At 35.9% G+C, this 14,507-nt stretch overlaps 2 protein-coding genes across 2 annotated transcripts; one reads left to right on the forward strand and one right to left on the reverse strand.

The window, feature by feature from the left end:
* Positions 1-739: 739 nt before the first annotated feature.
* On the reverse strand, positions 740-5,729 carry TRIADDRAFT_60787 (uncharacterized protein; the record flags this gene model as incomplete). The annotated part of the gene is made up of 18 exons (XM_002116756.1): positions 740-1,024; positions 1,118-1,197; positions 1,356-1,435; positions 1,507-1,604; positions 1,708-1,809; positions 1,908-2,009; positions 2,112-2,233; positions 2,413-2,560; positions 2,707-2,984; positions 3,068-3,135; positions 3,280-3,347; positions 3,479-3,604; positions 3,797-4,022; positions 4,144-4,183; positions 4,648-4,789; positions 4,918-5,027; positions 5,198-5,283; positions 5,686-5,729. The coding sequence occupies 18 exons, from the start codon at positions 5,727-5,729 to the stop codon at positions 740-742; spliced, it is 2,205 nt and encodes a 734-aa protein (XP_002116792.1).
* A 1,817-nt stretch (positions 5,730-7,546) lies between these two features.
* TRIADDRAFT_31423 (uncharacterized protein) lies at positions 7,547-9,089 on the forward strand (the record flags this gene model as incomplete). The annotated part of the gene is made up of 5 exons (XM_002116689.1): positions 7,547-7,726; positions 7,932-8,023; positions 8,174-8,278; positions 8,610-8,728; positions 8,902-9,089. 5 exons carry the CDS (start codon positions 7,547-7,549, stop codon positions 9,087-9,089), a joined length of 684 nt encoding a protein of 227 aa, XP_002116725.1.
* Between the last annotated feature and the right edge of the window lie 5,418 nt (positions 9,090-14,507).

Here is a 14,507-nt window from a genome sequence, read left to right on the forward strand (position 1 = left end):
ATTAGAAAAGCAATACCAGATTGCAGAATACCGAACATTCTATCATTTATCTTCGAATAACAATGATAATTAATATGCAGATAGAAATGAGAGTACTTTATAAAATGCGGAAAAAATGATTTTTTATGAAAGTGTAGGAACACGTACGACATCAAAATTTTAAAGGTGGAAGAACAATATACTGCATCAGTACGCATTGGATTGGAATTGTTGTTCAACATTCATCGTAACAGCGGTTAAATATTAGCACCTAGAAGGTTGTTACTTTATAAAGACTTGCTCACTGTAAAAAAAATATTATTAACTTACACCGGAATTGATATTTTTATAAAAAATGCTTATGTATGGTACTTCGCATACATAGGGCATACATACATACATAAATACATACATACTTACATACTTATAGGAAAATACATACAATAAAAAAATAAAGATTTGAAATCCTATCGAGACCAAAGAAAATAAGAAATCATTGCGTTAGCGGCAACGTCGATGCCGTAGATAAAGGGGATTGGTGATTGGGATAATCTTCGTTTCTGTAATCTCCCAAACTATTCCCGTTCAGTAAACAGTTGATGATATTAAGTACGGCTACTCCAATGTCATCTACTGTAGCCAATCTGTCAGCAAGGGTCTCCCAATCATCAAGGCAGACGTTTCGTGGAAGCTGAAGTATAAAAAATGAGTGCAATAGGGATTACATGAAATATTTTTATTACATCTGATAAATTGCATATTATAGACTAAGGTTAATTACTTCAAATATTTGCTGAGGAACATTAAATTTTCCTCCAGCAGCGCCACCAGTAACTTTAATTGGAATAACAGTATGATCATTCCAGCAAAATTGTTCCGCTTCATGTGCTGCACCAGGTCCTCCTTCAATTAATATACAAATACTAATTGCCTTGGATACAATAATCTCACGCTCTCGAACATTATCTCCTGCAAATATTGTAGAACCAAATGGGACATCCATGAAGGTCTTGTCACTATTTTGCCTAGCTTGTAATGATCGATCCTAGAAGTTATAATACGTGAACAATGGTCAATTTTATACGCTATATCTGTTAACATTGTGTTTAAACCAGGTGATATCGTAAGTATTACTGACCTGTTCGTCGCGTACTGGCAGCACATGGTAAACTAAAGGTTCCTTTTTGGACGTTATACGTTTATTATAAAAACTACGACCTAAGGGACAAAATATTAGCTTTAAGCTTATGTATTATTCGACATTATCGTACGTATTTTCTTTAATTATAGTCAATCCTAACATGAAAGCTTTCCTTTACACACAACTTTACGAGAATTATTCTATGCATCTCTAAATATAATTGAATATACTTTACCTAAAACATCACCAACTCCATAGAATCCTCCAGTTATAAGGCTTAAATTATCGAAATCAGCCAAGCATGCACCAATGGACCTTTTTTTTAAGACGATAGCATATCAATGAGTAAATGTAATGTCCAGTTCATGCTAACTTTCTTGTCATACTTGCAAATCGCCTCTGTGTTCTTGCTATAAAATTTTGTGCCGCCAGAGATGTATACACAGGGATCGCTTCGTGGTAAAGTTTCCCTTAAAAGATAGCTCTACAAAGCCGTTGGTTAATTAAAATTTTAGGTAAAAACAATCTCTTTACTTTAAATACAAAAGCATTGACTAGTAAAATATTGTAATTGAAGATATTAATACCTTAAGAGAGATGTCAGCATCATTTAACAGATTATCTTCCCGATTAAACGTCTGTCGTACGCGAGCTACTAGTGTCTGTTTATAGTCTTTTCGTTGAACGTCCTAATGGCAATTGGTCATTAGAGTATAAAGGCTAAGCTACGGTTTGAAGACTTTTAAAAATCCGATATTGTATGCAAAAGTAATGTTAACTAAACAACCTCGAGAGGAGCAGTTCCAATTAGCATCGACAGCCAACCTGGCATGGCAAATTCTTCAGCTTTTAAAGGAATAAATCTTTTCCTATGTTCACAATAGTATACCTGATGTAGCAATTTGAGAATGGTGATTAAATACCAAATTGGATACCAAATAAACCCTTCAAATTTAGATTAACTGCAAAAGAATATACAAGATCTACGCACCTGCTGTTGACATAAACGTGAAGTAGCAAATGCTTGCGACAACAAAAAGATGACCATACAAGCTTCATCAGTAATTCTCTGAAATTCAATTCTCATTCGTTTTGTTGCTTTTTCGGTTAATTCTAGTTGTATGTTGATAATAAATATATATAAATATGAATTATTGCAATGATCTAAGCACTGAAACTTTAGACAGTATTACAGATTGCTCTAAATGGACTGTTTTTAATATTTGTCGATGAAGGGTAACGATTTTATTTCTATATCATTGTATAACATATTTCTATTGCTAGCATCAGACCAGTCTTTTGGCTTATTTTCGCCCTTTTGTTACTGCGGAGCTTTTTCTTGGCGGGTTCATTGACAGTCTTGTATAAATCCGCCATGAGTTCACTGGTCAATACTATTTCGTAACCTTCTTCTTCTAAACAATTTTTGATTTCATTAGCCTGCAAATTGAAGAAGCGAATTAATTTACGCTTTTTCTTATGGTATGATTTTGTAGTGCTATAGTTACATGCAGTTAAACATGCTTAGATTATACAGGTTAAAATACCTATTACATTCAATAGCAAAAATAGAGATCTATCCTTACAATATTGTCCTGAGTAGGGTGACAGCTAAGAATGATAAGTGGTTTTCCATCACGAGGCTCCTGGGATGCCATAGGGGATGATGCATTTCCAAACAATTGTAAAGGGCAACTGCGTATCATCGAAATTCTCTTCTGTAGTTGCGTATCTGAACTTTCGTCATCGAACGTTTCTGTACTATCGGATAGCGATATAGATCGACGGCATAATTCGCCTATTTGTTGAGCAACTCCAACTACATACACTTTATCCCAATATGAAATGTCATCTTTATTACCATCTAGTAATCAATCGGAATTCATCATTTTGTTGTCAATTAATTCATGCTACAAGAAAAACATAATGGAAGATTTGAAAAGAAACCTTTTAAAATATTTTCCGTAGTTTTCCATGGAACAAACTGTGTTGTTGCAAATTGAATAGCTAGACACCTATAGTTTAGAAATGAAGTGTAAAGCGAGGAAACAAATAATGTATTAGACGATTATGTGGCATAACTTACAGATAGCTGTTAGTTATAATGCTGCATGCAATTTAATTTTATTTCACAGAGTGTATGAATTTTTCAAACTTACGCGGGAGGCCAATCACTTAGAAAATTAACAGGCACGACATATTTTCCTAAAACATCCGCTAGCTTGATCTAATTTATCCAAACACCAAAATAATTTGTGAAGTTGGTTTGTTATCTCAATATTTTTATGTTACGTTTCACAGTAGCATGATAAACGTAAAAGAAATTAGTATTATATTCCTAGAATTGAATTTGCTTACTTCTCTATTTGTCCATTGCGTTTTACCATACCTTGGTGTGACAAGTGGTACAAATACCTCACATGAACTAACAGCATCGTTAAGGGAATCTTGCCAATCAACACCGCACTTTATTTCATGAACATCCTGTGAAATAGGATAGTTAAAAGTAGTAATGGTTAAGTAAGAAAATTAATTTAGCGAAGCTAGGAGTGAACTGTAAATTAGTACCAACATCAAACAGTAACATACAGGCACTATAACCTACATCATTACACGTACTAGGATAGGTGATCACTACATACGTATGCGTATTAACAATCTTTCACACGTATTTACCAGATAAACGCTAAAACCAAGCTTTTCAAACTCTTCTTTCAAACTTAAAGCATGCAGTGCGGCTTCAGCTCTAACATAACTAATAAGTATTTCCTTTTCACTGTTGTCTTTTACGGCAATTGCTTTAGATCTATTTTGTAAATTTGCTACTGCCGGATGGAACAGTCTATGAGATCTAATACTATCTGCTGCTGATGTAAGGGCATTGAAATCTTTATTTTTAATCCTATGATATTGAAAAAGAATGAAGAAATTTATCGGTAAGCCGTAGAGCTGGCCTCTATCTAGCCTTCGTGATCAAATATATTGTGCTACTGTACTGTACTAATAGTATACTGATAGCTTACGGTGTATCATTTGAGTGAGGAATGGCGACTGCAACAGAGCCTGTGAAACGAAATAGTTAACGTTATTTAGATTTATTTATCTCGTCGTCATCTAAATAGTTGATATAAGAGCTCTACCGAGAGTACTAAGTGTAAAAAATATAGACTTGCTAAAGATGAAACCTTTGCGTTCGAGAACTAGCATGATACCATAAATAAAAAATAAAATAAGGAAAATTTGCAGTATCCTCAATGACTTTTACTATTAAAGGTATAACTATCTCATCCTCAATGATTTTTAATTTCGTATAAAATTAACGTTAATAAATCACTATCTGATAAGTTAAAAATTGATTGCCCTATCGAATTGATCACAGCAAATGCCATATCCATTACGTCTTATATATTCTAGGTCTATATAAAAAATGCCTATCATATCCATGAGAATGCTACTATTCTTATTATCGTGATTATTTAAGTAGAGTATTCATTGCCTAGCTTTCTCTGTATTTTTACCCAGCTTACTATTATCGGGCGCTTGAAATTGGATATAAATTATTTGCTGCGTTATAATATCAGCAATAGTTAGTCTTTCTTCTTGAAAGGTGAAAACAGGCCAGCAATTATGATCCAAGAAAGTAAACGCTGCCAGCTTGGCACCTTTTAGCTATTATAAAGTATGTGATAATAGGCTAAGTGAGATATCATATACTGGCAATGGTTATCAAATTATTATCATTAAGGTTGTCTACGGTGATGATTGAAATTAAGTTACGGTGTATTAACAACTTTAACCTGTTGGTTAATTTCACGTCGAGTTTCAGACAATAGCAGCGTAATTTTAGCAAAGATGAAACCAAGCGGTTTTTTATCGGTTGACATAATTCCAATTCTGCATTCATCAACTATAAAAAAGGATGAAAATACCGATGGGTAATTGATTCATATTCTATACGCGTATATTGACTATCTTACTGTACAGTATAGGGCTGAAATTGATGGCATTAGGGTACTATAACAGATGACACGCGAGCTAAAGATTCACTGTTTGAGAACTTTTGTATCTTTTGCTTACCTGCAGTTTGAATAGTAACTAGGTTATCATGATCTACCACATGGCTAGCTCGAATGCACATTTCTTGATTTGAATTCACAGGCCAACTATAGCATTGCAATTAATTATTGGATAATAATTGAAATATCTTAGTGATAGGTGACTAGTCCATATTTTTAGCTGCAATTTCATCCTTATAATTTATATAATAAATGTGGTTTTAAGTTAATCATGGCATCATCAAATCAGGTATAAGCAGTTGCATTCGTCAAAATTTTTAATAATATCATTAATCAACAATCACTACTATAATAAACTTCTTCTACTTCTAGTTACGAATAAACATACTGTACTGTAGATACACTACGTATCCTGCGTTGCATGTATCAACAAAGTAGATAGGCATACTACGTCTAACCAATACAGTATAAGATATCAAGGGAGTGTCAGAAGATGGAATAGTAGGCATCGAAAAGGAAAATTGAAAAGAATATTTCTTTTCAGCCTACTCTACATCAGCGATTGCTGCTACTCCTTTCAATGGGCTGGCCATGATGTCGGTTGTTATTGGTACACTTGGAAAAGAGTGTCTATTGCAAGTTTGCAAAGTATTACAATGCGCCATGTCATCTGGACGCGATTAAGACACCAGTGAGCACGACACAAAGCTCAACTTGCATTTATCAACATGGTTTGATGAGCTTGTGTAATATGGCACTTGTGCTAACTCATCATCATAACCATATTATGATGCATTTAAATGCTAATACAGTATTCATTACACCATCAATGCATCCATTTCATTCTCCACTGATGCGTGTACCGTATGAACAATTAACGACTAGTGGTGATCCTTCCCACTTACCCCTTCCGAGTGAGAAAACGAAAAGATTGAGGTAAATTATCCAATTGATTGGCTATGCATAGGCGAAGTTGCTGAATGCTTGCATCCGATATATTATCGCATACCACCACTCCTAGAACATGATAAACCGTGGAAGTATCTCGATGATCCAGCTGATGATGGAATGGCTTATTGGCAATAAAGCGAATTCCGATGACATTACTCGATTGTCGTGGATTAAGATAATTCGGGCTGCTTCGTATACTTTGCATTACTGTATTCAATTAGCTAGGGCTACAAGCTGAAGAGAGATTATTCAATAGAGATGAGAATGTCGGCCAAGTTGTTCAACTAGAAAGAAGAGCTGGACAGGTAGAGCAAGTTGCAAATTTTATTAAGTCAACAAGCGCAGCCGAACTTGGGCATGTCTGCAAGTATTTGCTCAGGTCTTGCTCGATGTCTACAGTACTGACCACTGTAATAAAATACGGTAGGGTTAGGATGGCCCGGTCAAAAGCCGCTGGCTACAGTACGATCCTACGGTGCATACTACTGTAACGCGGGCGATGCAACTCATACTGAACGAGCCAATGGCGAGGCTGGCCACTGGCCATGGCTGTACTGACTGACTGACTGACTGACAGGCCAATCCACAGCCAGCAAATTGCTAAATGAATACGACTGGAGGCTGACGATGGCCGACTGTCTATTTGGATAGGAGATTATGGCAACTAGCCAAGGATGCCTAAGATACTCCACATACCAGTAATTCTATTTCTTTGTGAAACTATTGCTAGAGCTCTTTTAGGCAGAGGGGGAAAAAACATAGCGATAGGATATAGGAAGTCCCTTTTTGCCTGGAGAAATCCTGTACAGTAGTCCATGACGATCTGCACTGTTTACGTCGATCCTTTTCCATTCCACTGCTTGACTTATACAGTACTTGAAAATAGAAGGTACAGTAATATACACGTCAGTACTAGTATTACTGTCCTACAGCATCATGCCATCGGTGAATTTACTGTAGGGAAGGCACTATTGAATCTACTGTAGGAGTCTATCATGCATGGGACGAAAATGGAGAACTTTGCTAATTCCCCCAAATTCCAACTTACTCAAGTCTGTCTGTACCATACATCGCGCATGTGCACTGGACAGTACTTGCAACAGAGTCAATCTTGTACTTTCCTTTACTGCCAGGACTCGACTGTCGATGATTGCTGGCGATTAGTTGCTAGTCAAATCCCAAATATCCAAATATCAATCTAAAATTGCCAATTCACTACTTGGAAGAGTATTAGTAGGGGCCAATTTTTGCATCGTCGTCTTCTTGTGCTATATTGTACTGTGTATCAACGGACTTGTAAGAAACCCCTGACTAGATCGACGCGTAGATTCAACTCGGTATTAGCAAGCTGTCTAGATCGCAGGTCCAACTGCAATTGTGCAACGTTAAGACCAAATTAATCCATGATTGCATCACTCCAAATTAAATTCCTCTTCCTCGCGCTCTTCAATTCCCCAAGATGGCAGATATCACATTCTCAGCTGTAGCCAAATTACAAATACAAGAAATTATTCGACTTGAATTTGAAATTCAATCTATTATTCAACAAATTAAAGATAGCCAAGGACCTTTTGAAATACTCAATAGATTGCATAGCCAGGTGAAAGATTGCATGAAGATCCTAGAGGAAGACGTCAATGTAAGGGGATAATGGATAAAACTGGAATGTCAGTCTTTCGATATCGGTCTTGACAGTGAAATGATAGTATTTTTACTTGACTATTTGAAGCATAATAATGTATGTTATGATGATGAAAATTGGCTTGCTTGCATGATTAACCAATTGATTATACAAATGTGTTCTAGTAAACAGCTTGATCATCATACTTTTCACTGCATTTTAGAAATTAAAGATATTGGCCCATGAAGAGGATAAAGACAGCCAAACACAAGAAATCTTGCAAGTAGCAGGCCGCCACCAGCAACAACTGGAAAGGTAACAATACGTATACTGTACATCATTCCTTACTACTAAACTGTAGATTTTACAACACGGTCGTAGCCAAATCATACACGCGTAGACGGACAGTACTTCTCGTCTATAATAATCTCCTGTTTCACTCTGTGTCTATAATACTGGCCAAAGCTCTCAAAAATCTCTCAGGCGTGCCTTGCTCACCGCTAAAACTAACATCGAAAATACCGATAGACAAGTACTTATCGAAGGCGGTTCTTCCCAGTTAAGACAAAGGTAATACAGTACTCTACTTTCGTAGTCATACTACAATAAGATTGACACTAGTCATGAATATGGTATAAATTAGATTGTATAATATGGTATAAAATGATTTCATATTGCTTGAAGTATCAACCTTTCGATAGCTCATGTGTATACGCTTCACAGATATAGCTATACAATGTTCCTATACTTGAAATGATTGATTTATTAATTTACAGTCAATATCAAAAATTGTAGTAATGTAAAGAGTGGATAAATTCAAAAATACTTTAAAAATCTTCTCCCTATTTTTAATTAATGCTGTGCACATAAATATGAAATATGTCTGGTATCGAATAACTAGGGTACAAACTAAAAAAGAAGCAGTCAAATTAGCTAGCGAAGTAACGAATGAACTAATACACATCAATCAAATGATGGCGGAACAAGTTAAACAGAGCGAACAGAATATGCAGCTTTTAGGTATAATGACATCATTCAGTTACTTACCGTACGAAGCTACGGGCAATTTTTACCCCATTGGCTTTGCTAGAACATAGTTTTGTATTTCCAACAAATAGCAGTGTCGATTGGGTTTGATCGATAAACAGTTGTGAGTTAACGTAAGCTTGATATGTTTATGTACTCGTATACAGCAACTTCATCCATGGCCCTCACCGATACTGGAGAAGAGTTGAAAAATCAGTCTGGAGTTATTACATCTAGTAATAAGCTGCTGACAAAATATGGCCGACGTGAATTAACAGACACTGTCGTTATTTTTTTTGGTGTCTTGGTCTTTCTCGCCACAGTCTTATATATACTCAAAAAGAGAATGTTTTAATTGATCATTATTCGAGCTTATATCAACATTTTATTATACTGTATCCAAGATACTAATGAATTATTTTTCAAAATCTCTATATAAGAAATAGCAATGGTAGTCTATACATTGTTCAATTCTGTGAAGTGATTATTCAAATAAATACTATGAAATTTTTTGTTTTTCCATCTCGGTGACGTTGCCAATTGCAAATAATTCATCTCCATATATATCATATTCCTATTCACAAATTATCTAGCATTGCACATTGATTCATAAAAAAATTACTTTACCATAAACCATGCTAGTATGGCTGATATGTAAAATCTGAAACTTATAAAGTAGATGACACTGAGGTACAAAATTTATAGTGATGTCTTTTCGTACCGAACACGTGTAATACAATGTGGAACAAGTTTTATTCTATTACATTAATATCTTTATAGTAATAAATTGTGAATTTTAACTTTTGCTTACATACTCGCATATATCAATTTAATTCAAACTTTTTTGGGGAATTAAATCACTGTATGATACTGTAGATAGAATAATGTTGTCATTGTATTTGTAATACACTTGATTTGCTTCTCGGCAATAATTTGGCTTCATGGCAAACTTGAATAAAATAGTTTCTTCCTTCGTGGAATCGGTAATCGATATAAATATATATATATTCCTATACTTTGAATGCTTAAAAGTATTTAATAGCGTTATACAGTAAGTACAACAAGTGATAGACGCCATTTATGAATTTAATTAACAGGTATCGGTTATAAATGAGTGAAAGGATTTGCAGTCCTAATTACTATCTGTTGCTGTATAGCAACCTTCATTCGATTTTACTTTACACTATGCAATTAATTCAGCTAATCATTTATGCCTCAGCAAGCTCACGAGCCCATCTAGTACCAAATTTCGTTTTGATTTTAAGTCTAAGGTACTCCGATCTATTGCACGCCATATGATACAACAACTGATTGAAGGTAAATTAAAGATTTTATATTTTTAAGTTGATAAGAACGTTCTCTTTTCACGAATAGAATAAAAATCCAAATGAGCCATGAAGCATTAGCTCTATTTTCGTCGATATGTCATTCGCTAGAATGAGGTAGCTTACTAGGGGCTAGAGTCGCCAGCATAACTTCTTTGCAAGTGATCGTTAAATTTTATTATTTATAATTAAAGGGTAAATACAAATAAAGCCTCATGTACACATTATACAGAACTATAACGTACATTGTCTAGACAAGAAACATTTATAGTAATAAGATATGCTTTCATTGGTGTCATATTACGATTAAGCTTACAACAAAAGAAGACCAAATCCACCTCGTAGTTTGTTATTAATTAGAATTACTCATCTAATATTGATTTCTGTACTTTTATGTATTATTGTACACTTTTCGTTTTGCTTTTGGACCAAGGTGTAAAACTTTGCCTGTTAGAGCTAGACTTCGGCTACTTTTTATTTCATAAGGGAAATCCTTAGACATGGTGATCTTCCTTGATTGGTTAATGATAAGTCGATTAGTTTTTTTCAGTAACATGATGGAATTTTTAGCGGTAAGGTACAGTAGTGAATGGAATATGTATAAAATGGATAGAGTAAGAAGAAATTGATGGTGTTCACCAATACTGGTATACTCGATACAGAGCATTTACAACGATTGGTTGAGAGACTCTATCACTAAAGTACTCCTTTGCTTGATGTATATCAGTAATGATGAAATATTGGATATCGGATGGATGGGTAACTTTAATCGTATCGACTCTACCTATTGATTTTAATTTTCAGTTAACTGAAAAAAAATTAATTTGTAAAGGAGAGTGTTATGGCAATATTGCGCTGTGGTGTAGATACTGTGTAATGCCATACACGCGTATACCAGCGTTTTTGGGTATTCTTATTATCAATAATAGCTAAAAGCGTATGGAAAATAATCAAGTCTTAATTTGATCACTGTGTGATGTGGTAATAGATGGAAGTTATTCGATTATTTTAGCGTCAAGGTGGTAAACATCAACTAGGATCACTTTTGAATGTGTTTATTGAATTATATGTTGTGATAATAATGCAGTATAAATATTGCATCCATTTATCATAGTACGCCATGGTGGTACCATCGAATTTGAATAATCAGCATGAACCTCTGTTAAATGAGCACATTATCGTAAACCGTCAGTAAAGCGACGGGAGTTTGCACTAGTAAATATTTAAGCACATCGATGATTCCTTTGCAAGAGCGCTATAAAAAGTTTTAGTTATCCTTAGAGAGGGCTGGGAAAAAGCTGCAATTTGCTTTAGTTCAATACGTGACACAGTCCTTTTTTTAGGCATCAACTGCTCACCTTGACATACGCGTATGCAGAAGTATTGCACGAATTGATATTTGGTCTTTAACAACAAGTAGAGTATAGTCAAATTCAGCTATTCGATGTTTGAACAGTAGTTTATGGCGATATCATCTGGTAGTGGCCTTAGCAGTATCATATTTTTTGAATATATTTCATCAAGTTGTACCTTGTAGTTATGTTCATTTTAAGATTTGCTCTATTTTTAATGAACTCCAATTTGGGATTTGTGGATTGAGAACCTTGGCAGTTCAGAAATTTCTTCATGACATTCGTGAATTCAATCAAATGAAAGAGAGGCAGTCACTGTAGCTCAATATTGACATAGTCAGGCTAGCGGATTGACTATTTGAAATCTTTCTCCGAGTATGTAAGTAAAATAAATAACGTTTGCATGGTATGCGAATTTCTACAATTATACCAGTGATGGATGATTTCGTTTCAACTGTGCAAACGTGTATTGAAAAATTGGTCAGTTACTACGATACATTGGTCGTGATGGTAGTAACATTTCCTTGAGCTTTTATTATGATAGTATTGCGCTTGTAGATAATAAATAAAACCTAGTGATCATCATTGTGATTTAGGCACATTGCTTTACCATGCATATTCATGGGCAAGTAAGTTATGGTATCAATACTGCATATATACTGTACAAATGAATATGTACTCGGATACCCTTATAAAGCAATAACAGGATAATAAAGTTTATGGCTTATTATAAATTGAAATTGAAATGGTATAGTAACAACGATTGGGGTATGTTGATCATAGGGGATTACTATATTCAATTTTTGCTCTGGCACGCATTTTACTCTAGCGTGTGTGTTTGTGCTATTTACCTTGAAGTGATTTGAGCTTACAGATGCAATAAAAATGGATCACCTATCTCCATTTTTTTATAATAAAGTTCAAGGCCTATTCTAATTGCAAGTAGTACAGTAGCATCAACACGGTTAGGTTGGTGATTGCTGTATTTGATTTTTCTTCTGGCAACATTTGTCTGTAGTGTGTGTGTGTTTGTGCTGTTTCTCTTCAAGCAATGTAAGCCTGCAAAGCCGATGGATAGCGATTGCTTTCCTCCGTTATTTTATCTTTTGTTTATTTGCATCATCTGACAGTATTCTATTCAGCAAGGCCATCATCTGATAGTACTGTCTTCTTGTCAGCAAGGTCATCATCATGACAGTACTAGTTGGATTTTAAATGGTGCAACTGTGTCTGCAAGAACTGTAAGATCTCATCGGCTCGATACAGTCTATGGATTAGCAAGTCGATAGTAACTCGCACACTCTACTGTGGCAAGAGAATTTCTGATACAAGGAGATGGATTAATACGCGTATCATTGATTGATTGATATTGTACAGTACTGAGAAGAGAGTTGTATCTTTCTTGACGTATATCATCAAGTCCAGTTGAAGAAGAAGCCAAAGTCTTGGCCTTGTTATTGTAAGATCGTTGATGACAACACTGCATATCGTCTAGTTGTTAACAAGGGATCCAATGTTGACATTGATTGAACATTTCAAGCGGTGGTATACTCTACTGTACTGCACTATTTGTACTTTGGAATCTATGAATACCGTCCAAGTGGAAAATGTTGCTTTACAAATGGCAGTCAAAAGAGACAACTACAGCTGCATTATCCAATTTTTAGCATGTCATGACTGCCAACATGATGGCAAGAAGTCGTTAACAAGGGATCCAATGTTGACATTGATTGAACATTTCAAGCAGTGGCAAACTCTACTGTACTGCACTATTTGTACTTTGCAATCCATGAATACCGTCCAAGTGGAAAATGTTGCTTTACAAACGGCAGTCAAAAGAGAGACAACTACAGCAGCATTATCCAATTTTTAGCATGTCATGACTGCCAACATCAATGTCGGCAAGATGGAGATGGCCACCTCGCAAGTTGAAAAGGCTAACTGAACAAGATGGCCACTTGGTCACGCATGCAATTGAGCAAGTGGTTTTCCATCATAATATCGTGTCTCCCATGATCGCCTTACCAGACTGTCAATCAAAGGGCAGCACGCGCAAAGCACGAACGTACAACCGTGCAAGATTGAGTCGTTTTGCGTCGATCGTTCTCCGTGGAATAGACAGCAGCTGCAGCACTGGAGGACTACGCATGGTCAATAAAAGTGGATGGTTTGGAAAGTCAAGCATGGATGGTTGTGTGTTGGAAAAGATGGCTGCTACCGATTGAAAGTCATGCCTGTGCCTTGCCTTCATGAACAACAATCCGAGTGATGGCGTATTGAGTAGTCCAAGCTTCCGCCTAGCGTTGAGGAGTTTCTTTTGGCTTACGTTATTGTTGTACCTACTGTATGTAGGTCAAGTTGGTGTATGCCAGTGAATTGTGGTAACAATCACTGCGTGGTGAATTTCTCCAAGCAGCACCCGTACACCAGTCTTGCTGATGTAAGAAACAAGGGCACCATTGCTGACTGAGTGTTGACAGTATGGCATGGAGATGACAACGCCAAGTGTACAGTCAATAACAAATGGCAAAACTATTTTGGGCTTGCGGTACAACAATAAATAAACATCCACAGTCACGCAGTTTGCATGTCCACAAGAGTTAGCGTGGACTTTTGGAAATACCGTACTGTCGAGGACAGTATACTGTACTGGATTTCCACCAGTTAATGATACTGTAGACAGTGTTGTGTTGTATAGGACGATCTAGGGTTAGTGGAATACTAACAAGTTGTGTTGAAGGTGGGTACTAATGTCCTCTCAATCAGCATGGAAGACAAGAGATTGGACAGGTAGTTCAAGTTCTTGTAAAGTGAGCAACTAACTCTTCTTCTCTTTTTATTGCATTGAAAAGCGCCGGCTTGTATACGTACAGTACGTTGTTGACACTTGCAACGCATTCTAATTGCAAGTTTGTACAGTACAACCGTGAATTGGCTATCGAACAAGTACAGTACAGTAGAGCGTCCAGTCCAGTAGTGTCACTAGACTACAGTCCAGAAGACTACAGTGTACAGTACAACGAGCTGGATACTGTACAGTGTACAGTACTGTACTGGAAGGAAACGTCGGTGACAACGAGTGACGACCTTCCAGGT

This window comes from Trichoplax adhaerens, genomic scaffold (assembly GCF_000150275.1).
Source record: "Trichoplax adhaerens TRIADscaffold_17 genomic scaffold, whole genome shotgun sequence".
NCBI classification, from domain to species: domain Eukaryota; kingdom Metazoa; phylum Placozoa; class Uniplacotomia; order Trichoplacea; family Trichoplacidae; genus Trichoplax; species Trichoplax adhaerens.